Below are 24,966 nucleotides of genomic sequence, written 5' to 3'. Positions count from 1 at the left end.
GGCAGGTCGTAGCTAACCGCGCCGAGGCCTGATTTGCCGAGGCCTTGGAGGTGACCTGTGTATGAGGCGGGGGCCTCGGCGGTCAGCGTCGTACCCGGTTTAGGTGGAAAAGTGCAGGGCATGTGTCCGTAGGGCATGGCAACCCCTACACCATCATTAAGGGATGGTAAAAAGGAGATTTGACTGTTGTCCCATCGCTCCTGTTGCTGTACCCTGCCGGTCGTGGCTGATGTAGCGGATGCATTCAGGCACATTAAATGGATGGGACAACCTGCCAGAGGGACTGCCTCGGCGAGAAGGCCTCGGCGAGAGGGCCTCGGCGGGGCGAATCGGAGACTCGGCCTCGGCGAGAGGGCCTCGGCGGGGCAAATCGGAGATGAGAGGGCCTCGGCGGGGCGAATCGGAGACTCGGCCTCGGCGAGAGGGCCTCGGCGGGGCGAATCGGAGAATCGGCCTCGGCGAGAGGGCCTCGCCGGGGCGAATCGGAGACTCAGCCTCAGCGAGAAGGCCTCGGCGGGGCGAATCGGAGAATCGGCCGAGGCCCCGTGGTTGTCCTTTGGCTTTGATATTTATAAGGTCTAAGCAATCTTTTCGGTTCTTGCTTAGGGTACCCCTTTTTATGGTATCCGACAGTAGCCCCCGAGCCTCGGGGGGAGTGCGAGCACTCTCCCTGAGGGTTTGTCGAGACTTGGCTGGCAGCTGCTCCCGTCGGGATTATGTTTTGTTCTCATGGTTCCGGTGGGTGCACACGAGCGCACCCGCCGGGTGTAGCCCCCGAGGCCCTGGAGGAGTGGATTTACTCCTCCAGGGGCTTTGTTCCTGTTGAGCGAGGAGTTTATTGCGTTTGTCGGGCCCCTGAGTGCGAGTGCGGGTCGCTGGGTCCCTGGCAAGTTTACAAGAAGAGCCCCTGAGCCTTTGCATGGAGTGAGAGAGCGATCAGGAGTTCCCCTGGCACGGCGCTGGCCCGACTGTTCGAAGAGGAGGTGGCTCCTCCTACGCCGTCCGTCGACACTGGCGACCCTGTATTCTGACCTGGGCCAAAAGGGTCATGTAATAGATTAGGACGTACATCATTGTACCATAGCGTTTGTGGCCGTCGAGGCCTTTTCAGTACTTGTGTATATATGCATCTTAATCGTTTTCTATTATGTTTCCCAGCCCTTGCTCTCTGCTCCGTTTCTGAACATATCACTTGCAAAAAACTTCCTCGGAGCCCAAGCTGCCCCTCTGGCAAAAGGTGGTGAGGGAGTTGCCGTAGCCCAGAGGCGTAGGCAGTCTCACGGCTCGACCGGCCTTTTGGCCTCGAGGCATACTTTCGGCCCTTAGGTTTTTTACAATTGATTTGTCAGAGTACGCGAGAGAGTTCGGCGTAGGAAATTTTTCGAAAAGACGACTAAAAAACGGTGTCCCCCTGTCTCGTTTTTAGACAAGTCCTTTGCAAAAACTTCCTTAGAGCCTAAGCTGCCCCTCGGGCGAAAGGTGGTGAGGGAGTTGCCATAGCCTAGAGGCGTAGGCTGTCTCGCGGCTCGGCCGGCCTTTTGGCCTCGAGGCGAACTTTCGGTCCTTAGGTTTTTGCAATTGATTTGTCAGAGTTTGAGACAGAGTTTGGGATTTGGGGGGGAGGTTCCCCCCTAGCTCCCGAGGGAGGCTCGGTTCTACACAGGCAGAGTCGAGTCTCCCCCTAGCGTTATCGTAACGCCGAACCCGTACCGATGGGCTCGGGGGGTTCCTCGAAAATTTAGAACAATTAAAGAACGCTTCTTTATTGTATTTCGAGGAAAATTGTATGACGCTTGGGAATTTAAGGGTAGAAGCGACGTATCTGTTCTATGTTCTAAGTGTTGGTGAGGATTTCGCCCTTCTCGTAGGCCAGCTTGTAGGTCCAATGCTTTAGTACTTGGGCGGGCCACCAACTTCCAAGTCGTCGATGAGGTCACTGGCCTTCCTGGACTTGTCCTTGATGTCGTCCATGCCGGCCTCGATGGTTCGCCTGATGTGCTCACCCAAGACCTGGGTGGTGCACCGCTGGTACATGGCCCCTGCATTTCTAAGACTGAATGGCATAGTCACATAGCAGTACATGTCGAATGGGGTGATGAAAGAAATCGGCTCCTCAGGAGGTGGTGGGGCAGAGCTTGATGGTAGGACGTCGCTCCGCGCCACCGGCGTCTTTCCCCTGCCCAGGCTTAAGCTAGACAAGTCCCCAACCAGGGACTCTGTACGAACAGCCGGGCATGGGATACCGATGGGGCATCGCTGCATGCCGCCGATGTTTTGCCCATGTCTAGGCTCAGGCAAGTCAGGTCCCCAACCATGGACCTTGTGCCAACAGCTGGACATGGGGTGCCGGCAGAACGCGGTGCGCCACCATGAGCTCGTGCGGTGTCGAGGTGGTCCTGCCTGCGTTGCGCCTGGCGAGCGTGACAAGAGCGGCGGCTTGGGAGCCGCCCGCGCCTAGGCTGCTGGTGCGTGATGTCGCCGTCGATTGACGGGGCTCTGGGTGGGAGGAGTACCATGTCGTACTTGTATCCTAGAGACATGAACTCTAGGCTCCCGAACCAGATCATTGTGCCAAGATGTAGTGGTCGTATGGGGTCTGCCATCCGGGACTTGTTGGGATGATTAAGCTTACATGCAGTATACCCCTACCTGGTGCGCCAACTATCGGTGTTTCGGACCGGGGGTCTTCTACCAACTAGTGAATTTGAACTGCGTGCCCCTAATCCTGGATGGTGATGCAAAGAGACACAAGGTTTATACTAGTTCAGGCAATCAATGCCCTACGTCTAGTCTGAGAGATCGATCTTGTATTCCTTGCACCGAAGTGCTAGTAGTAGGGGGTTACAAGCTGGGTGAGAGAGGGAGCTAGTCCCAGGTCTCGGCGTGGAGTGATGCGGGCTACTTGAGACGTTGCTCTCAGGCGGCCCGGGAGTATGGGTGTTACAGGGTGATGTTTTTGTGGGTGCCTCTGCGCGGGAGGGTGTGTGCCCATTGGAGTCGGCCCCAGAAATGGCCCTGGCTGCCCCCTTTCATAGCTGTAAGGAGGGAGCCAGGAATACATGAGAGAGCTACACGTGGAGCCTTAGAAGGAAGATCTAGTACACTATCCCTGTAGCAGTACAGTGTCGGGAATGGCAATTGGTACTTGATCACTGGTGCGTCACGCAGGCCATGCCCGAGGCTGTTGAAGTCGTAGGAGTCCTTGTTGACGTCTAGTCAGCATGGCCTCCACTGTAGGTGACATGCCATGCCCTATGGATTTTTTGACTTGGTGGGGTGCCGAGGCCTGGCAGGTCGTAGCTAACCGCGCTAGGGCCTGATTTGCCGAGGCCTTGGAGGTGACCTGTGTATGAGGCGGGGGCCTTGGCGGTCAGCATCGTACCTGGTTTAGGTGGAAAAGTGCAGGGCATGTGTCCGCAGGGCATGGCAACCCCTGCACCATCAGTAAGGGATGGTAAAAAGGAGATTTGACCGTTGTCCCATCGCTCCTGTTGCTGTACCTTGCCAGTCGTGGCTGATGTAGCAGATGCATTCAGGCACATTAAATGGATGGGACAACCTACCAGAGGGACTGCCTTGGTGAGAAGGCCTCGGCGAGAGGGCCTTAGTGGGGCGAATCGGAGACTCGGTCTCTGCGAGAGGGCCTCGGCGGGGCGAATCGGAGACTCGGCCTCGGCGAGAGGGCCTCGGCGGGGCGAATCGGAGAATCAGCCTCGGCGAGAGGGCCTCGGCGGGGCGAATCGGAGACTCGGCCTCAGCGAGAAGGCCTCGGCGAGAGGGCCTCGGTGGGGCGAATCAGAGAATCGGCCAAGGCCCCGTGGTTGTCCTTCGGCTTTGATATTTATAAGGTCTAAGCAATCTTTTCGGTTCTTGCTTAGGGTACCCCTTTTTATGGTATCCGACAGGTTGTGCCCCCGTTCAAGGTGAGTGTTTTTTCGGCGGAGTTGGCAGCATCTCCCATTCGTTCCTTGGTCGTTTGTTGACCTCGTCGGTGTTTTGCTTTCAGCCGGAAGCGTCAGGCGAAAGTGCCCGCCTTGGTGCCGCGTAAGGCGCTCAAGGTGAGCACCAGCTCCATCGCCCAATGGGTGGTGGAGGCGCAAGCCACCGTACAACGTGGCATGGCATCGACGAGGACCGACCTAAAGGAGCCGGTCACCCAGGGAGAGGCTACCAAGGTGGCCACGAAGCAAGCAGGGGAGGAGGAGCCTACGCCCCGCAGGGCCGAGGCCCGCGAGTCAGATGGGGCCGAGGCGCCCTCAGTTGCTGAGGCCACCGAGGGCGAGGCCGAGGCCCCCCGGCTTCTGAGGCCGAGGCGATGGAGGCCGGGGCGCCTAGGACCACCGAGGCCGAAGTGGCAGGGACCGGAGCCCCTAAGACCACTGAGGCCAGGGTGGCGGGAGCCGGCATGAGCACGGCGAAGCCAGTGGCCCAGGAAGTGGAGACGGAGGCGGGGCAAGCTTCAATACCACCCCCGGTCCAAGGCCCACCGCCGTTGCTGGAGAGCACCCAGGAAGTGGAGGTCCATTCGATCTCCTCCGACAATACTTCCCGAGGGAAGGAGGTGGCGGATGCCGAGGCGTCCAGCACCATGGAGCAGCTGGCTTCGACCTCTAGCGAGGGAAGCTCGGCCCTCATGTGGGTACAACCCAAGCCCCGCGGGTGGGATCACCCACGTGTCTTGTGGCGGAGCCAGGATGACCCTGAGGGGGAGCCTCTGTTCGCCCTCGAGGACGCAGCCAAGGGGGGCGGTGGGACACCTTCAAGCAATACCGCCGTCTAGTGGAGCGGTCGCTACGGATAGCGCTGTCCATCATGGCTGACGATCTACCCGGGGTCACCCAGGTACGCGTCTTCTTTTCTCGTGCGGTGTCATCTTTTTGCCGAGTTTTCTCGTAGCGCTTGACGTCCGTTCTACCTATCAGGATCTCGAGGCCCGGTCCTTCAGGAAGTTATTGTTCCTCTGGCGGGAGAGGGACGTCTGGGACCAGCTTCAGCAGCAGAAGGACCTACTCGCCAATGCCAATGAGCTTCTATCGGCACGGAGCATGGAGGTGGAGGACCTCTGCCTTCGCTGTGCTGATATGAAGGCCGAGGCGGCCACAGCTCGGGAGTAGGCCGCCCCTTTGGCGGCGCGGATCAAGGAGTTGGAGGAGGAGCTGACCTAGGTGGCCGGCAATCGGGACACCTTTAGGTCCCGGGCTGAAGAAGCGATGGCCTCTACCAAGGTCCTCGCTGGGCAGCTGGGGGCGGAGCAGGGCGCGCACCTACTGATGAAAGGCGCCCTGATAGAGGCCCTCAAGGTGGCCGAGGCCTCCCAGACCGAGGCTCTAGTCTGGAAGGGAAAGGCCGAGGGTGTGTCCTGTTCCCCTTGTTTTATTTGTTTTTCTTGTGTTTGACCCCTAACTCCCTGGTGTGATGCAGAGCTGCAGAAGGAGGCTTCTAGGGCGGCCGAGGCTTCTCAGGTTGAGGTCCAGTGCTAGAAGGAGAAAGCCAAGGCCTCCCTGGCCGAGGTCCAGCGCTGGAAAGAGAAAGCCAAGGGTGAGTCCCGTAGGGCTTCACCCCTATTTGGCTTATTTTCTTTTGCGCTTAACCCCATCCTGCTTGTTTTGGCGCAGGGTTGGAGAAGGAGGTCTCCCGGGCAGCTGAGGCCTCTATCGCAGTGCAGGCGGTGCTCGAGGTCAAGATCGGGGAGCACAACGCGCTGCAGAGCGCCGCCCGTACCGTCTGCAAGGCCCTAGAGGTTGAGGGGGTTGAGTCAGGCAGCCCCCTTAGGAGCCGCTTGGCCGCGTTGAGCGGCCAAGTGCACGAGCGACTCTGGGGGGCATTGCACTTGGGCGTCAAGCGCCCCGGCCGTTGTCTCCTCGCACTACGTCAGCATCGACCTCGAGGCCGTTAGTGACGGCTACGTCTTGGGTGAGGATGACGAGGAGGCCGATGAGGAGGTCACGAAGCTAATGGAGGTGGTTGAGGGCCCCGGCACGGCGCTGGCGAAGCTGTTCGAAGAGGAGGTGGTTCCTCCCACGCCATCTGCCAACGCTGGAGACCCTGAGCCTTGACCTAGGGCAAAGGGGCCGTGTAAATAAATTAGGATTATTATTGTACCGTAACGCTTGTGGCCATCGAGGCCTTTTCTAAAGTACTTGCGTCTTCACTTCTTAATCGTTTTTATTGTATTTCCGAGCCTCTGCCCTCTGTCTCGTCTCTGAACATATCTCTTGCAAAAAACTTCCTCGGAGCCTAAGCTGCCCCTCAGGCAAAAGGTAGTGAGGGAGTGTCGAGCCCGGAGGCGTAGGCCATCTCGTGACTCGGCCGACCTTTTGGCCTTGAGATAGTCTTTTGGTCCTTAGGTTTTTTACGATCGATTTGTCAGAGCATGCTAGAGAGTTTGGCATAGAATTTTTTTTCGAAAAACGACTAAAAATGGTGCGTGGGACTTAGGGGGGAGTCCCCCCTTCTAGCCCCCGAGGGAGGCTCGATTCTGCAGAGGCAGAGCCGTGTCTTGTTCCAGCCCCGTAGTGGGCACCTCTGCAGAGGTAGAGCCGAGTCTCCCTTATGGTGTTATCGTAACGCTGAGGCCCGCGATGGGCCCGGGGGGTTTCTCAAAAATTAGAACAATTAAAGAATGCTTCTTTATTGTATTTTGAGAAATAATGTATACAATGCTTGGAAATTTAAGGGTAAAAGCGACGTAGCTATTCTATGTTCCAAGCATTGGTGAGGATTTCGCCCTTCTCGTTGGCTAGCTTGTAGGTCCTGGGCTTCAGCACTTGGGCAACGATGTACGGTCCTTCCCATGGCGGGGTCAGCTTGTGGCGGTCCTTATTGCTCTGCCTCGGTCTCAGCACCAGGTCGCCCACCTTCAGGTCTTGGGTTTGAATGCGCCTGGCTTGGTAGCATCGTAGGGCTTGCTGGTACTTGGCCGAATGTAGTAGCGCAATGTCTCGGGCTTCCTCCAGTTGGTCGAGGGCGTCCTCACGGGTAGTGCGGTTGCTCTGCTCGTTGTAGGCATGAAGCCTCGGGGAACTATACTCCAAGTCAGTGGGGAGGATGGCCTCGGCTCCATAGACTAGGGAGAATGGTGTGAACCCCATGGCTCGGCTTGGGTGTTCCTCAGGCTCTAGATGACCGACGGGAGTTCGGCAAGCCATTTCTTGCCAAATTTCTTCAATCGGATGTATATTCTTGGCTTTAGGCCTTGTAGGATCATACCGTTGGCACACTCTACTTGGCCGTTTGTCCTAGGGTGTCCTACGGCCGACTAGGCCACACGGATATGGTGGTCGTCGCAGAACGTCAGGAACTTGTGGCCGGTGAATTGCGTCCCGTTGTCAGTGATGATGGTGTTCGGAACCCTGAACCTGTGGATGATATCAGTGAAGAACAGCACCGCTTGCTCGGACTTGATTTGATTGATCAGACGTGCCTTGATCTGCTTGGAGAACTTATCGATTGCTACCAGCAGATGGGTGTACCCTCGGGGGCCTTCTATAGAGGCCCAACCATGTTGAGCCCCCACACGACGAATGGCCATGTAATGGGGATGGTCTGGAGGGCTTAGGCCGGGAGGTGCGTCTGCCGCGCGTAGTACTGGCATCCCTCATAGGAGCGTACGAGCTTGGTGGCATCAACAACTGTCGTTGGCCAGCAGAACCCTTGGCGGAAGGCATTTCCGACGAGCGTCCGAGGTGCTGCATGGTGCCCGCAGACTCCCGTGTGCAAGTCCCAAAGTAGGGCTTGACCTGCCTTGGTGGTGATGCATCGTTGGAGGACGCCAGATGGGCTTCGCCTGTACAACTCGCCGTTGCTGAGGACGTAAGTCTTGGCTCATCGCACAAGCCGTCGGTCCGAGGCGCGAAAGACAGGGCTTCCCCCATCAGTTCGATGACCCACTTGGCTATCCTACCTGAGGCCTCCTGGTTATGGATTATCTCTCCTAGGGGGAAAGACGACACCACGGTCACCGGGTGGGACTCGAAGTAGTGACGCAGCTTGCGTCGAGCCAAGACTATGGTGTAGATCAGTTTCTAGATGTAGGGGTAGCGTGTCTTAGTCTCGGAGAGCACTTCGCTGATGAAGTAAACATGTCGTTGGATGAGTAGAGCATGCCCTTCTTCCTGCTTCTTGACCACCACAGCCACGCTGACCACCTGGGTTGTTGCGATGATGTAGAGTAAGAGGGCCTCGCCCTTGGCTAGCGGTACCAGGACAGGAGGATTGGTGAGCAATGCCTTGAGCTTGGCGAGGGCTTCTTCAGCCTCGGGGGTCCAAGAAAAGCGTTCCGATTTCCTCAAGAGGCGGTACAGAGGCAAGCCTTTTTCGCCAAGGCGTGAGATGAAGCGGCTCAAGGCCGCAAGGCATCCTATAACCCTCTGTACTCCCTTAAGGTCATGGATCGGTCCCATGTTGGTCACAGCCGAGACCTTTTCCGGGTTGGCCTCGATGCCGCGTTCTGAGACTATGAATCCCAAGAGCATGCCTCGGGGGACCCCGAAGACACACTTTTTGGGGTTGAGCTTGATGCCCTTCTCTCTGAGGCATTTGAAGGCTTTCTCCAAGTCATTGACGAGATCACTGGCCTTCCTAGACTTGACCACGATGTCATCCACGTAGGTCTCGATGGTTCGCCCGATGTGCTCACCAAAGACCTAGGTCATGCACCACTGGTATGTGGCCACTGCGTTTCTGAGGCCGAACGGCATAGTCACATAGCAGTACATGCCGAATAGTGTGATGAAAGAAGTCGTGAGCTAGTCGGATTCTTTCATCTTGATTTGATGGTAACCAGAATACGCATCAAGGAAGGATAGGGTTTCACATCCCGCAGTGGAGTCGATGATTTGGTCGATTCGAGGTAATGGGAAAGGGACTTTTGGACATGCTTTGTTCAGACCGGTGTAGTCTACACACATTCTCCACTTCCCATTTTTCTTCTTAACTAATACAGGATTAGCTAACCACTCCAGATGAGACACTTCCTTGATGAATCCGGCCGCCAAAAGCTTCTGCACCTCCTCGCCGATGGCCCTACGCTTTTCTTCATCGAATCAGCGCAGGCGCTGCTTCACCAGTCTAGAGCTAGCCTAGATGTCCAAGGCATGCTCAGCGACCTCCCTTAGTATGCCCAGCATGTCCGAGGGACTCCACGTGAATACATCGGCATTCGCGCGAAGAAAGTCAACGAGCATGGCTTCCTATTTGATATCGAGGGTGGCACTGATCCTCAGTGCCCGGTCGTCGGGGTAGATGGGGTCGACCGGGACAAGCTTGACGGCCTCCGTGGGCTCAAATGTCCCGGCGCGACGCTTGGAGTTAGGCGCCTCGCTACCAAGCTGGTCGAGGTTGACGATGAGGGTCTCGGCCTCCACGAGAGCCTCGGTGTACTCGATGCATTTGATGTCATAGTCGTATGCATGCTCGTATGTGGACTCGATAGTGATGACGCCATTTGGGGCCCGGCATCTTGAGCTTGAGGTAGCTGTAGTTGGGGATCGCCATGAACTTGGCATAGCACGGCCACCCCAGGATGGCGTGGTACGTTCCCTTGAACCCAATCACCTCAAAGGTGAGGACCTCCTTGCGATAGTTGGAGGGAGTACCGAAGCAGATAGGTAGGTCGATGCGCCCGAGGGGTCACGTGCATTTCCCTGGCACGATGCCGTGGAAAGGCGCGGCGTCACCTTGGAGCTGTGACTGGTCGAGCTCTAGGAGTTCTAGGGTGTTGGCGTAGAGCATGTTGAGGCTGCTGCCTCCATCCATCAACACCTTAGTGAGCCAAGTGTTGCCGATGATCGGGTCAACGACGAGTGGGTACTGCCCTAGGTTTGGGACATAATCGGGGTGGTCGTCTCGATCAAAGGTGATCGCCTCCCGAGACCAGTCGAGGTATCGAGGAGCGACCACCTTCACTGAGAAGACCTCCTGGTGCTCCCTCTTTCGCTGGCATGCCGTGAGGCACGCTGAAGGCCCGCCAAAGATCATGAAGGCGTTGTGCACCTTGAGGAACCTGTCGTCCTTGTCGTCGTCCTGATTGTCGGCATCCCTCCTCTTGGCCTCGTCGCTGGGGAGCCCAAGCTTGGCGTAGTAACGCCGGAGCATGGTGCACTCTTCGAGGGTGTGCTTTACCGGGCCCTAGTGGTAAGGGCAGTGTTTCTTAAGCATATCGTCGAAGAGCCCGGGGCCTCTGGGGCCTCGAGGATTATTGCGCTCTGCGGCTACGACTAGGCTGGCCTCGAGGACTTCTTGCTTCCCCTGGCGATCCTTCTTCTTTTTCTTGGGGAGGTGGGGAGCCAAGGCCATGGGGGCCTCATCCCTCCGCTTCCCCTTGGCTTCATTGTTGGGGAAGATGGCTCCGACAGCCTCTTCGCCCGAGGCGAAGTTGGTGGCAATGTCGAGGAGCACGGCCGCCAAGGTCGGCACGTTCCGGCCTAACTCTTGGACCAGGTCTCGACAGGTGGTACCGGAGAGGAAAGCCTGGATAATTTCTGAGTCACCGACGCTTGGCAACTCGGTGCATTGCTTGGAGAAGCGCCGGATGAAGTCTTGGAGAGACTCGTCCGGCCTCTGGCGACAACTCTTGAGGTCCCAGGAGTTCCCAGGGCACACGTATGTGCCCTGAAAGTTCCCGACGAAGACCCTTACCAAGTCGTGCCAGTTGTGGATCTACGAGGGAGGGAGGTGTTCGAGCCAAGCTCACGTCAAGTCTGACAGGAACAACGGGAGGTTGCGGATGATGAGCAGGTCATCGTCCGCGCCGCCTAACTGACAAGCCAGGCGGTAATCGGCCAGCCAAAGTTCGGGATTGGTCTCACCGCTGTACTTCGTGAGGTTGGCCGGTTGCTGAAACTAGGCCGGGAAGTGAGCAGCGCGGATAGCTCTGCTAAAGACTTAAGGGCCAGGCGGCTCAGGAGAAGGATTGCGGTCCTCCCCACTGTCGTAGCGGCCACCTCAATGCGGATGGTAGCCTCGGGTGGGCCTCTCATTGTCGTGGTGCCGTCGCCTACTGACCACATCGTGGTCGCCTTACGCCTCGTGTCGGTTGCCGAGGCGATCATGCACCGAGGGGACCCTATTGGCCGTCGGGGCCTGAGCGGGCTCGGGATGAACCGAGGCCTCCCTATCCTGCCGAGGTGGTGCCATGGGAAGTTCCGAGGCGCCTCTGCACTGTCGAGAGGCGGAACTTTTGGCCTGCTGCACCGCGGCAGTCTCAAGGAGGTCTCGGAGCTCGCTGTGAGCCCGTCGCCCCTCCATGGTAGAGGGCTCGGGCATCGCCCGGAGCAGCATTGCTGCCGCCGTGATGTTCTAGCTAGCACGGTTGAAGATAGGGGGTTGCTCGCCCCTTTGTTGTTGTTGATGCAGCGGTTGACGTCGCGAGCCCTCCGCCGGGATGCTCCGCCATCACCGCGACCCCACTACTCTTGCTCGAGAGTGTCTCGAAGCTACTGTAGAAGGAGTCGGTCTTGTTCGACCTTGGCCTGAAGCTCACGAAGCTGCTCCAGGTCTGGGCATCGAAGTTGCTCGGGGGCAAGGTTCTCGTTCCGCGCTGCTCGAGGCTCAATGCATGGAGGTGCGACGCCGCCCGCCCCCTCAGGGGACAGGGAGCGAGAACCTACCCCTTCGTCCTCATTGTCCGTGCTCGACATCCCGAGCTCGACGTGGAAGCACTCACGAGTGGGGTCGTAAGTGCCTTCGTCATCAGAGTCGGAGTAGCCGAAGCAGTAGTCGCTCGTGGCCAGGAAGCGGCGCATGGCTTCAGGGTCACGGAACCCGGAGAAGTCCTCTCTGGCCCACGCCTCGTCCTCCTCCGAGGAGTCAGCGTGGGTGTGGGTCGAGGTCATGGCGTCGAGGTCGAGGGCGAAGCGTTGGTGGCATCCTGAGGGCTCCGTATGAGCGGAAGCGTAGGCAGAAGCATAGGTGGCGGCGGCATTTCTTAACCCGAAGGGGTACGGGAATGGTGCCATCGCTGGGCTTTGCTCCGCCAGAGTTGACTCCTCCAGAGGTGGCGGGGCAGAGCTTGATGACGGGGCGTTGCTGCATGCCACCGCCGTCTTTCCCTTGCCTAGGCTTAGGCTAGACAGGTCCCCAATCGGGGACTCTGTACCAACAGCCGGGCACGGGGTACTGGCGGAGCGCAGTGCGTCGCCCTGAGCTTGCATGGTGTCAGGGTGGTCCCACCTGTGTCGTGCCTGGCGAGCGTGACAAGAGCGGCGGCCTGGGTGCCTCCTGCGCCTGGGCCACTGGTGCGTGGTGTCGTCGTCGGTCGATGGGGCTCTGGGTGAGAGGAGTACCATATCGTACTCATGTCCTAGAGACATGAACTCTAGGCTCCCAAACCAGATCACCGTGCTGATACGTAGTGGTCGTACGGGGTCTGCCATCCGGAACTTGTTAGGATGACGAAGCTAACACGCAGTAGAACTCCTACTAGCGGGGGAGCAGGTGGCGAATTATTGATGAAGACGACCTCGAAGGTAGTTCCGAGATCATATCTACAGTCACAGGTGTTGGGATGGTCGACGCAGAATCGGTCTGCACTGGCTCGATGATCTCTCCATCTCTGTCAGCGTTGATGATCCAGGAGATCGATCCAACTGTGAAGATCTGGCCGGGCTGTGGGGAGGACGAAGAGCCTACAAAATGTACCATCTTGTTCGATATGGAAACAACACTATCGGTGTTTTGGACCGGGGGTCCCCAACCAACTAGTGAAAAATGAACTGCGTGCCCCTAATCCCGGATGGTGATGCAAAGAGACACAAGGTTTATACTGGTTCAGGCAATAGATGCCCTACGTCCAGTTTGAGAGAGCAATCTTGTATTCCTTGCACCGAGGTGCTTGTAGTAGGGGTTTACAAGCAAGGCGAGAGAGGGAACTAGCCCCAGGTCTCTGCATGGAACGACGTGGGTTGCTTGAGATGTTGATCTCTTGCGGTGAGGAAGTGAATGTGTGTGTGTGTGTGTGTTCGTCTATCTCGTATGTCCTCGTCTGTCTGTGCGCATATGCCTCTCTAGAAACGGCCCCGGTCTCTCCCTTTTATAGTTGAAGGGGGGACAGGGGTGATACATGTGTTTGCTATGCGGCGTCCTGTGAGCGAAGGTGGCATTTTCGAGCCCTGTAGCTTGTCACTGTGGCGGCATGGTCGACGGAGCGGTCCTGTCCTTGATGCAATGGAGCAACGCGCCGGCCACACCCGATCCTGTGCGACGTGGGAGCTCCAGTGATAGCTTGACACAAGGCATGGTGGACGACGTGCCGGTCGCTGTGTGTCGCAGCGTAAAGAGATGAGGCTCAGTTGGTGCCGAGGCCAAGCCATTGTGGGGGGCTCGGCGGGCGTGAATCCCGAGGCTACCGAGACCCTGAAATGGATTGCCGAGGCTCGGAGGGAGCAGTTGGTCCTATACACTGATTCCGAGGCTACAGTGACCCAGACTTGACTCCCCACGCCGCGTTGTTCTTGGAGCAGGGGTTAGGTAGAACAGTGTAGTGCGAGCGTCAGTCGTGGGCACAGTACCGAGCACAGCAGCCGGTAATCCCTGCCCCGTCCTGTCCTGGACGGCCTAGTGTTGATGCGACTTCCCCTCTCGTCGGCCACTCCGTCGTGTCGAGCCGTCGTCCGACTGAGGTCGCGGGAGTGGTTGGTCACGTTTAGTTGGACGTGACGTTCCGTCAAGGAGATCGGTCGAGGCGGAGGTGGCGGGGTTGTTGCTGAGCCAGCCTCGAGCGAGGTAGAGAATTGGCATCTCATCCGAGGCTTTACATGCGGGGCCTCGAGCGAGACGGAGAATCGGTTCCCCATCCGAGGCCTCACGTGTGGGGCCTCGAGCGTGGCGGAGAATTGGCATCTCGTCCGAGGCTTTACATGCGGGGCCTCGAGCGAGACGGAGAATCGGTTCCCCATCCGAGGCCTCACGTGCGGGGCCTCGAGCGAGGCGGAGAATCAGTACCCCGTCCGAGGCCTTTCGTGCGAGGCCTCGAGCGAGGCGAAGAATCGATAGCCTGTCTGAGGCTTTTTGTGCGAGGCGTCGAGCGAGACAGAGAATCGGTAGCCTCGAACAAGGTGGGGGTTAGCCAGTAGTTGTCTCTTGGCTTTGATTTTGACAGGGTCTAAGCGATTTTTTCGGTTTTTGCTTATGGGACCCCTTTTATGGTACCTGACAACATACAACATATGTCTGAAACACTTGTAAAAACACCTGAAAACGCTTGAAAAACCATTGCCAAAATGTATGCAACATCCAGATAACACACACTTACAACATACGTCTGAAAAAGACAGATGAAACATTTAGAACAGACTCTTACAACATACGCGTACAATCATTGCAACATATGTAACATCCTGATCTAGTTTTGTAACATACCTCTGAAAACATCTGAAACACTTGAAACATATGCTTGCAACATGCGCTTTCAAGCGCAACATTACTGTTTGGACGAAATGGAGGCTCGTCGGCGTGTGGAGTTCACCGGAGGCAGCGGCCCAACGGCGCTTGTAGGTGGCGGCTACACGACGCAACTGGGAGGCAACAGCCACACGACTGGGACAGGGAAGCTAGATCTGCTGGGGAGCCACTTGTGTCGACCCTGCTGCGCTGGTCTGCCCGTGACCGGCCGTCAACGTTGTTGCGCCATCATGTCGAGAGCTGCTCAGGCCTCTACATCGTGGTCCACTCATGCTAAGGCCATGCCGAGGTCCTGCGCCGCCGAGCCGGGACGCTCGCCTGCACTACAAAGAGAGGGGGAGGAAGGATTGCTGGAGGCACACGAGAGACAAAAGCGGAGGCAGGGAGGAGCCACCGCGCCGTGATGCTCGCTTGCTCTGGAGAGAGAGGGAGGGAGGAGCGCAGGAGGCACATGAGAGAGAAAATAGAGGTAGGGAGGCACGAGAGAGAAATGTCGCTGATATTTTCTTGGTGCGATCCAATGGGTGGAGGGGGTCCCCGCAGGGCGGACCAGGGTTTGGACGGACGGACAATCATTATCATTTTTTTTTCGTGATACTTCAATTTCTTATTAATTAATTAAAAGGCAGAGCCTGCCATTTGTAAAAAAAAAAACTATTATACAACACTCGCAATTCTCGAAGTCCACGCGTCTGGTATGAAAGCAGCAACAATCAGCATGTTTGTTTGTTGGTTTCAGTCAGGGCTTATCAGCCATGATACAGTGTTTTCCTCTCACAACAAACCAGCACCAGCCGAGCTTATCAGCACAGAAACCAACCAGCGAACTAGCTGAATGTTAGGAGATGTTATAATTTGGGCCGGACCTGGCTTAATAACATAAAGGAGGCCATTTAAAGCAGACCCAGCCCAGGGACTCAGACTGGCCCTCTTCTTCTCTGGGTAGCTGACATTTTCAGCAAATTGAGGCCCAATAGCATACGAGCCCATCCACCCCGATCCAACCGTCCGGCTGCATTAACGCACATCCTAGCCGTCCATCCGATCAGTCTCTCCTGGCTAGGGTTTTAGCCCGTATAAGAGCCCCCTCGCCACCTCGGAACCCCGCCCCCGCCGCCTCGCGCCTCGCCCGTTCGCTCGCTTCCTCCGCAGCTCGGTGCGCTCCGATCAGAAGGTGTCTGCCGCCTCCTCGTCGGCCAAAGTCTTCCGCTGGTTTCCTTGTTCCTCTTCTCGTTGTTTGTTCCTCGCCTCACGTCTGCGTGTTTGCTGTTGCTTGTCGGTGATCCGTGACGGAGAGCAGAGATGGCGGTGCCGCTGCTGACGAAGAAGATCGTGAAGAAGCGGGTGAAGCAGTTCAAGAGGCCCCACCTCGACCGCTACAAGTGCCTTAAGGTTGCTTCACCCTCTTCTTTTCATCTCTGGAATGTACTGCGCTCTTTGGAGCCGGATCTGTGTGCTTGATAGAAGTCGATAGTTTGTAGAGCAGCGATATTCTTGAGTTGCCTTGCGATTAGATTAACACATGATGTATGGATACAGTATTTATCCCGAGGATTTGTTCCTTATGATTACGTGCGTGGTTTAATCGTGCATAGATCTGTCCCGTTAATATTTGTAATTGTAATTAGCCACAAGCGCTGGTTTGATCGTACCTAGATCTGACCGGCTTATCTTTGTAACTAGCCCAGATATAGTTTTCTGGAACGGCCAGGTGATGCTTGAAACTGAAGCATTGAACCTCCTCAATGGTCGAAAGTTATACACTGCTTCTGTTTGGGTTGAAGAAGTGTATTTGGGCTCCCAGTGTTATACATATAACAGCATAGATCCTTAGATACTTGGATATTGGTTTTGTCCCTTGTGCAATTGAATTTTCGCTTGCTTAATTTTTGTGTAGAGATACAGATAAAATGTTGGATTTTCCTTGTTTACATGATTAAATACCGTTGTTCTGCAACGATTTTGGTTCCTTCTAGTTCTGTTGTCCTCATCAACTAGTACAGTTTATCAACTATAAATTTTGTAACTGCACCTTTTTAAAATGGTATCATTTGAAGGTTTGTTTGATTGCACAAGTCGGTTAATACTGATTGCCATGGTTTATGGTTTTCAGTGCGGTATATAGACACTACCAAATTGATCTTTCTCTGAATATGTTAGTACTGTTATCTTGTATCAGATTATAGCTTCTGTATTTTTATAATTAGGTAATGCTTCATTGGTACTGGAGAACATTTTGTTCTGTCTATTTAGCTTCTAGTTCTGTATTTTTAATTACAAGGAAGTTTTAATAATACTTTAATCATATGTTCAATTGTTTTCAAAATTTGTACTCAATTTTGAAACTTGGCTTGCGTACTATCTGGATGGCTGTATGCTATTTTTACTGCAACTAAGAGGTTCTTGTTGTTAGTACCCCTTGTATATATGCTTCTACTGATAGCTAGAATTCTCTCATTTATTGAATTGATTTAGCTTTTCGTATCCAAATTACTTGCTGTCATCTCTTGAGAGTGATTTTTAACCCCATATCTTTGTCGTTATCTGCATGATGGAAGACTAATTTTGACTTTTTTATTCTTTGTACAGCCAAGCTGGCGCAGGCCAAAGGGTATTGACTCCCGTGTCAGGAGGAAGTTCAAGGGATGCACCTTGATGCCCAACATTGGTTACGGCTCTGACAAGTCAACCAGGCATTACCTCCCCAACAAGTTCAAGAAGTTTGTGGTGCACAACGTCTCTGAGCTGGAGTTGCTCATGATGCACAACGGGTATTTATTTGCATTTGCGAATCCTTTCTTTTGTCATTAACAGTGCCTGCTGATTGTGATCTGTTTGCTAGTATGTAATCCAGTTCCACTCAGTTTCTTTTACTGATATAATGCGCCCGTCCCTTGCACACACAGGACCTACTGCGCCGAGATTGCCCACAACGTCTCCACCAAGAAGCGCAAGGAGATTGTGGAGCGTGCCGCGCAGCTCGACATTGTGGTCACCAACAAGCTTGCTAGGCTCCGCAGCCAGGAGGATGAGTAGTTTGGTTTCTTATCATAAGGACGTACTGGATCTTGTCATTCCCATCTGTAGGAAACTACTATGCTCTGTGTTTTGTTAGTACTGAGAATACCAGATATTCCTACCTTTTTTCCATCTGTAGCGACTTCTATGTGGCAGATTCTACTGTTACCTTACATCTATCTTAATTATCTGCATTGCATGGTTTCATTGGTGTCGTAACTGTCATCCTGGCATTGGTTGATAATACAGTGGTTTGGCTTATTTTTAGCCAGGCTATGGTTTATTAGTGGCTAGAATGGGGCCTGTATATGGCTAGCCAAGTGTTTTGTGTTTGGTTGCATGAGAAGTTTGGCACATGCCCATGGATTGTCGCAGCAACACAACTAAACATCAGACACATGCTCATGCAATTTCGCTGTGCTGGTGGGACGAGCAGCTTGTCCGAGACATCTTCTGTTAATAGGCCGTCCAACATATCTTGGCAACACCAATAAATCCTGGTCATGAAGGTACTCTGGCCTGGCATTTTGATCAACGGGGCCAGTTGTGCCAACTCTGGAAATTGACTTCCCTCCAAAACTGAAGCACTTTCTTTGGCGACTGGTCCGGAACAGCCTAGCGTTGAAGCTAATTTGTGAGACAATGCTGGTCTGATATTGAACTGTTGCATGTCCGACAATGCAATTGAAGTATGAGGACCGACTGAAGACGGTAATTTTATTATGTAAATGGTGGAGTGTCCGCAATAAGATAAACAAAGGAGAACGAGGGCTAACACGAGCGGAGGTCACCGGTGAGGTCCTGAACCTTAAGAAAACGAAAAGAAATATGGGGAGTACAACTGTAGGGGTGATCCAGAGACGGCGTGCGCCACAGCCGGAGCGACGGGGCCTTCGTCCAGGATACGAGGAACGGTGGTTGGGGTTTCATCATCAGAGACCACACGGGTGAAGGAATAGTAGCAGGAGCATCTCCGGAACGCTCTCATCATCTTTCATCTTGAAGCTTGTCAACTTGTCCTTGAGAATATACAATTTGTCACTCTTCACCTCCGGTGTGTCCTCATAAGTTTCCTCCAATCTTGTTCACACCTCATTAGCTCTTTCACAATCCTTGATTTGCTCAAACACCTTGGAATCAATAGCATTGTATATGGTGTTGAGAGCCATTGTGTTGCATTGCTTGTTGGTCTTGTCTTGGTTGGTGGGATTGTCGGGATCGATGATAGCATAATCATTCTCGGTCACTTCCCATACTTGATCATTGATTGAACCAAGGTACATCCTCATCTTTCTCTTTCAATAATCATAGCATGTGCCATCAAAGAACGGTGGTTTGCCCCCCACATGGTTGAACACAACTTGAGCCATAATTTAACACCGAGGTTGTTAAGCCTTCAATCAAATGGTGACCACGGCTCTGATACCACTTAAAAGGTCCTAATATGGCTAGAGGGGGGGTGAATAGCCTATTTAAAAATCTACAAATCAACTAGAGCAATTTGATCAGTATGACAAATAATGTAATACAAACTTGCTCTAGCTCTATAAGGGTTGCAAGCCACATATCCAACAATTCTAGTTGCAATGATTACTTAGGCATATAAACTTGCTATGTAATTACTCACTAAGAGCTCTCAACCTGCTACTCTAAAGAGCTCAACTAGATGAATGTAAATAATCAAGCAAGCTCTCAATTCTAATTACGCTAAAGAGCTTGCATCAACTAGTTTGCAAGAATGTAAATAAGTGAGTAGGGTGATTATACCGACGTGTAGGGGATGAACCAATCATAAGATGAATATATAGCCAATCACCGGGAAAATACCAAAGACAAGAGACAATCGATTTTTTTCCGAGGTTCACGTGCTTGCCAACACGCTACGTCCCCGTTGTGTCGACCAACACTTGGTGGTTCGACGGCTAAGAGGTGTTTCACAAACCTCGTCCACACGATAGGACACCGCAAGAACTGACCCACAAGTGAGGTAACTCAATGACACGAGTAATTTACTAGAGTTACCTTTCGGTGCTCCGCCGGGGAAGGTACAACTCCCCTTACAATTACCGGAGATAGCCACGAACAATCACCAACTCGTGCCAATCCTCCACCGCTGCTCCAACCGTCGGTGGTAGCAACCACCAAGAGAAACAAGCGAAATCCGTAGCGCAGCACGAATACCAAGTGCCTCTAGATACAATCACTCAAGCAATGCACTTGGATTCTCTCCCAATCTCACAATGATGATGGATCAATGATGAAGATGAGTGGGAATGCTTTATCTAAGCTCACAAGGTTGCTATACCAATGAAAATATGCAAGAGAGTGAGCTTGAGCCGGCCATAGGGATTAAATAGAAGCCCCCACAAAATAGAGCCGTTGTACCCCTTCACTGGGCACACTGCGGGCTGACCGGATGCTCCGGTCAGACTTGACCGGACGCTGGCCCTCAGCGTCCGGTCGCCCGATGGACGCCACATGTCACTAGCTTCAAACGCTGTTCGTCAGATTTCAACGGCTACGAAGCTGACCGGACGCTTCGGCAAAACTGACCGGACGCTGAAGCCCCAGCGTCCGGTCGTTTCCAGTAAGCTTCCCGAGGTGTATTTCTTCGACCGGACGTGTCCGGTCCACCTTGACCGGACATAGTCCAGCGTCCGGTGGTTAACCCTAGGCACTGTGCCGCCAGGTCAGCGCGACCGGACGCAGGCAGTCAGCGTCCGGTCACACGCTCGACGCTGGCATCATTTTGACCAACTCTATTTCAACTCTAATCTCTTCACCCTTGCTCAAATGTGCCAACCACCAAGTGTATCACCTTGTGCACATGTGTTAGCATATTTTCACAAACATTTTCAAGGGTGTTAGTACTTCACTAGATCCTAAATGCATATGCAATGAATTAGAGCATCTAGTGGCACTTTGATAACCGCATTTCGATACGAGTTTCACTCCTCTTAATAGTACGGCTATCTATCCTAAATATGATCACACTCACTAAGTGTCTTGATTACTAAAACAAAATGACTCCTACATTTTATACCTTTGCCTTGAGCCTTTTGTTTTTCTCTTTCTTCTTTTCCAAGTTTAAGCATTTGATCATCACCATACCATCACCATTGTCATGATCTTCACCATTGCTTCATCACTTGGAGTAGTGCTACCTATCTCATAATCATCTTGATAAACTAAGTTAGCACTTAGGGTTTCATCAATTAACCAAAACCAAACTAGAGTTTTCACTCCCATCTGTAACCCATGCTCTCTCTTGGTCCATAAAAGGGAAAGCAGGGCACCGCACTAAGGGGCATCGATTCACCGCATTGCATGACACACCGCATCACAGCAGAAACCACTAGACTCGAACCTTGAACACATAGCTGAGCAGCAACCGAGTTCTCAGCATCCATTCGACCTTTCCATCAGAGACTTGGGACCTGACCCTCTCTCGCCCGTTTGTAGCCCACTACGTGAAAATGGTTTTTAGCAACGGGATAATTTTTTTAGGGGCGGCTGGTGATGCAGCCGCCCCTACAGTGACGTGCTCAGGATCCACGAGACCAGCCGCCCCTACAAATGAAACAACAGGGGCGGCTGATGATACGAGCCGCCCCTACAAATGGATAGGATTTGTAGGGGCGGCTCAATCACCAGCCGCCCTCAGTGTTTCTATTTGTAGGGACGGCTGGTGATTGAACCACCCCTAGAAATACCCCACGTATGGTCCAACCGTCCGAAATATCTACTGCCTCCTCTCTCTCTCAGTCTCAACTCCCTCTCTCTCTCTCTCACTCGCTCTCCCTCTCCTCCGACTCTCTTCGAGCCCCTCCGTCTCTCCCCCACACCGCCCTCCCTCTCCCCCACGCGGTGACGGGACCTCCCTCTCTAGCGGAGGCGCACGACGTCGCACCCCCCTCTTCTCCGCACGGCGGCACTCGGCGGCGCACCCTAGGGTGGCGGGGGTTCTGCCGGGTGGGACGAGGAGTCCGTCCTTGCCGCGATGGTCGTTGAGGACACCCCCATCCACGAGTCCCGTCGCAAGAGGCGGGTCTCCACCTCCTCCACCGACGGCAGCGCCGGATCCAGCACCAGGTACGGCGGCCGACCCGCCTAATTCGTTTCCTGCTCGGGTTCTCGCCGGTACGGCGGCGCAATAGCCCTGCTTTTACACCAGTCTACTATTTTTCTTCATTTCTCCCGTTCAGTTCGCCTATACGTTCGATTCGGCCGTTTTCTGCATCAACGGGGCCAAGCGACCACCGGTGCCGCCACCCTACTCCCAGCTGCCTAGGTCCCTTCGTCGACGACGAGCGCCCACCACAGCAGGTACTCTTTCCCCCTCTCTCCCCATCCTTCTCTGCAAAACTGAGCACCCGGTCCCGAACCCTATCCGGATCTGATCTAATCACAAGTCTAAGTGTATGCATGTGGCTTCGGGGGGGGGGGTTCACAAATTATTGGGTCCGTTCCTGCCTCTTGCATTCTAGGATGGCGACGCTAGGGAATCTAAAGATCAAGACGTCGACGTGCAAGAGGATCGTGAAGGAGCTGCGCTCGTACGAGAAGGAGGTGGAGAAGGAGGCGGCCAAGACCGCCGACATGAAGGAGAAGGGCGTCGATCCCTACGATCTCAAACAGCATGTGCTGACAAGTCCCTCTGATTCTCATAGCATTCTTCTTCTACTACTATTTTTGTTCCTCTTGACGCAGTTATTGACCCCACCCTTCCCTAGTGGCTGCAAATTAGCAACCTAAGATTATATTAGTATGTTGTGTTGCTGAAGGTTTACATTACAATACCTGCCACTGGTTGTGATCTGATATGCTTACAATTCTTATAATAGTATTGCTCGTTGGTCTTTCAGTCTGCATCTAGTTAGGTAATACTTTCGGATTGCTGTGCGGTAATTGGTGGTTCAGTTTAGCCTTGGAAAAAATAGTATGATTTATGGGTCTGAAGTTTCTGCCTTCCCATACATTGAGAGGAGACGCCATGTTAATGGATTGTCGCTGAAAATTATATTCTGGTAAGAATTACATCCTTGAGGCTGTAAGGATAGGAGTAATTGGTTGTTGATCATCGCATTGCTGTTTTCATTGTCCTAGGCTCCTAGCATTAAACTGATCTCTCATTTCTCAGATGCACTGCATTTGTCAGGCCACATGAAGCCACTGAAGTGGTTTTCTCCTCTTTATGTAACAGAGATTGTGAAAAGTCACTGTTGAAATTGTCTGTTGTTCTGATCTCAGAACTCACAAGTCTGTCTGAAACTTGAACTTCACCTCTGCAGGAGAATGTTTTAGCTGAGTCAAGGATGATGGTCCCAGACTGCCACAAGCGACTTGAAACTGCACTGGCTGACTTGAAAGCAACACTGGTAAGACATAAAAATTTTGTGTCCATATAATTAAATATTGTGCATTATTTTCTTTGTCCTTTTCAAGGATTGTATCAATTGCAGGCTGAACTGAAGGAGTCAAATGAGCAAGGTGCTGAGATTGGAGAAGCTGAGAGTACAATCACAGAGGTTGAAGCAGTTGTCAAGCCAACAGAAGATTAGACTTAAAACTCTCAGATTGCTGAACTGTTAGCAGGCATCGGAAGTGAAGGCCGCCAAGGAGGAAGAGAAGGTTGTCCTTGTGGGCAACAAGGAGGCGTCAAGATCTGGCGAGAAGGCAGCGGCCACCGGTAACATGCCGTGTATGGATCGCCTTCGGGAGGAGCTCTCTTGTGCGGTAAGGGTGCTTCTTTTCTTTTCTATGATATGATGTTACATCTGTGATTGCATACTAGATGGTATTGGGGATTGATTTGGGAGTTGCTTATTGTCCTAATATTGGGAGGGATCCAATTGTTTATAGGGTCGTAAAAACCCCTTTTATGATTTTTAAAAGTGACATTCCTTTTTTACATGTAAATTTAACAGTCATTTCGTTTACGTTTTGATTTGCTTGGTTGTATTAGATTGGAGTTGGAGTGTTGGACTATAGTAGATTAGTATGAGGGGGAGGTGGTTCTTGCTGAGCAGGCTGACAAAACTGGGGAAAGCAGCCCTTTCGTGGATGACAAGGCCACAGAACATCAATGTGAGATTTTTTTTTTGTTATTGACTTTTGTACATGCGTGAATCTCTTTGTACAATGCAAGAATTACTATATTTGGCTTCACACTTAAATTGATTTATTTTCAGGGGAGCTGATTGATAATTTTCTTACCATCAACTTTACACCCTTTAAGGCTGAAACTCCAAGAAATGATTCATGGAATGAACAACAAGCTATGATGAGTACTGTTGTATGTATAACATCAATAAACTGCTGTAGTTGTTATTAGGTACATTAATGTTAACTAGTTCAAATTTATCTTTGTTCATAGGATTATCTTGCTCAATTTGACAACACTTCTGAAAAGTATGTTTTTCCTACCTGTTTTTCTCATTGTGCTTTATTGTTGTGTGTACAACATTCCTAGTTTGGATTTCAGCAACCATGTGAATCTTGTATGAATGGTACTGTGCAGAAAATATCCGTTAGTAGAGCTATAAATGATATGCTAGTTGAAGCTATAGTTTCTTTTCTGATCTGTTGATTGTTGCTGTTAACCAAGCGCAATAACTTTCTTGAACTTCGACTATTTGATGGTTTTTTTGTCATTGTGTATCGGACTGTCGGCTTAGCATGTACTTGAATGACCAATATATGCCTTACTGTAATTTTGAATGTGCTCAACGTGCTGAATCATCATAGATGTGCACTCCTGAGCACTTTTAATGTGTTATCTAAATTCTAACGCTACCACATTGGCCCTCCTATGCTTGCAGCTCTGATCTGGAGCTAGCTATAGCACTTCAACAGCAAGAGTTTGAGCGGCAACCACAAAGGTTTCAAGCTCCACCACCACAGCAGCAACAACAACAGTAAGTATAGGAGCCAGGGATTACATATGTCCCTGCGAAGTCTTAATTATAACATCAAAGTTTATATTGTGTGTTCACTTGTTCTATAAATTTATTGTGTGTTCACTTGTTCTGTAATCCATGAATATCACCAAAGTTTATATTGTGATACTTCCTGGAATATCATACCAACTGTATGCCAAGCACTATGATATCAAAAAGGAAAAATCATCCATGTATCTCAGTATCATTTTCATGTCTTTCATGTCTTTGTGAAAATGCTAAGATGAATAACTGTATGCTAAGCAGCCCTTCCGTCGAATTTGAATTATAAATTTATTTTTTTTTGCGGAAAAATGATTTGTAGGGCGGTTGGTACTGTAGCCGCCCCTATAAATTCGACGGCTGGTATTCCCAGACCGCCCCTATAAATTGATTTGTATGGGCAGCTACAGTACCAACCGCCTCTACAAATCGATTTGTAGGGGCGGTCTGGGAACCGTCCCTACAAATACATGATTTGTAGCCACCCTTTCATAGGGGCGGCTGGCAAAACCGTCCCTACAAATGGTTATCAGCCACCCCTAAAAACGTTTTTCTACGTAGTGGCCCCTACTACGAACTTTTCAATGCATGTAACACGAGCAGCAGT

General features: G+C 52.6%; 2 protein-coding genes across 2 annotated transcripts; both read left to right on the top strand.

Annotated features, from left to right (window-relative positions):
* The first annotated feature begins 15,467 nt into the window (after positions 1-15,467).
* Positions 15,468-17,623, top strand: LOC136501176 (large ribosomal subunit protein eL32z-like). The gene is made up of 4 exons (XM_066496669.1): positions 15,468-15,574; positions 15,701-15,792; positions 16,990-17,171; positions 17,307-17,623. Exons 2-4 carry the CDS (start codon positions 15,703-15,705, stop codon positions 17,434-17,436), a joined length of 402 nt encoding a protein of 133 aa, XP_066352766.1. The 5' UTR covers positions 15,468-15,574; positions 15,701-15,702; the 3' UTR covers positions 17,437-17,623.
* Positions 17,624-21,656: 4,033 nt separating this feature from the next.
* On the top strand, positions 21,657-24,568 carry LOC136502239 (tubulin-folding cofactor A-like). Its single transcript, XM_066497699.1, has 6 exons — positions 21,657-21,744; positions 21,906-22,059; positions 22,710-22,796; positions 22,881-22,946; positions 23,014-23,154; positions 24,240-24,568. Exons 2-6 carry the CDS (start codon positions 21,907-21,909, stop codon positions 24,243-24,245), a joined length of 453 nt encoding a protein of 150 aa, XP_066353796.1. The 5' UTR covers positions 21,657-21,744; position 21,906; the 3' UTR covers positions 24,246-24,568.
* Positions 24,569-24,966: the final 398 nt, after the last annotated feature.

Source organism: Miscanthus floridulus, chromosome 13 (genome assembly GCF_019320115.1).
Source record: "Miscanthus floridulus cultivar M001 chromosome 13, ASM1932011v1, whole genome shotgun sequence".
NCBI classification, from domain to species: domain Eukaryota; kingdom Viridiplantae; phylum Streptophyta; class Magnoliopsida; order Poales; family Poaceae; genus Miscanthus; species Miscanthus floridulus.
The sequence above is the reverse complement of the archived record's forward strand: the minus strand, read 5'-3'. Positions and strand labels throughout refer to the sequence as shown.

What these genes read in the sequence shown, in the direction of transcription:
- LOC136501176 (XM_066496669.1), top strand. Translation starts at nt 15,703, where the DNA reads ATGGCGGTGCCGCTGCTGACGAAGAAGATCGTGAAGAAGCGGGTGAAG. An exon ending in ACCGCTACAAGTGCCTTAAG is followed by an intron (nt 15,793 to 16,989) that starts GTTGCTTCACCC and finishes TTCTTTGTACAG; the next exon opens with CCAAGCTGGCGCAGGCCAAA. An exon ending in TTGCTCATGATGCACAACGG is followed by an intron (nt 17,172 to 17,306) that starts GTATTTATTTGC and finishes TTGCACACACAG; the next exon opens with GACCTACTGCGCCGAGATTG.
- LOC136502239 (XM_066497699.1), top strand. Translation starts at nt 21,907, where the DNA reads ATGGCGACGCTAGGGAATCTAAAGATCAAGACGTCGACGTGCAAGAGG. An exon ending in CCTACGATCTCAAACAGCAT is followed by an intron (nt 22,060 to 22,709) that starts GTGCTGACAAGT and finishes TCACCTCTGCAG; the next exon opens with GAGAATGTTTTAGCTGAGTC. An exon ending in CTGACTTGAAAGCAACACTG is followed by an intron (nt 22,797 to 22,880) that starts GTAAGACATAAA and finishes TATCAATTGCAG; the next exon opens with GCTGAACTGAAGGAGTCAAA.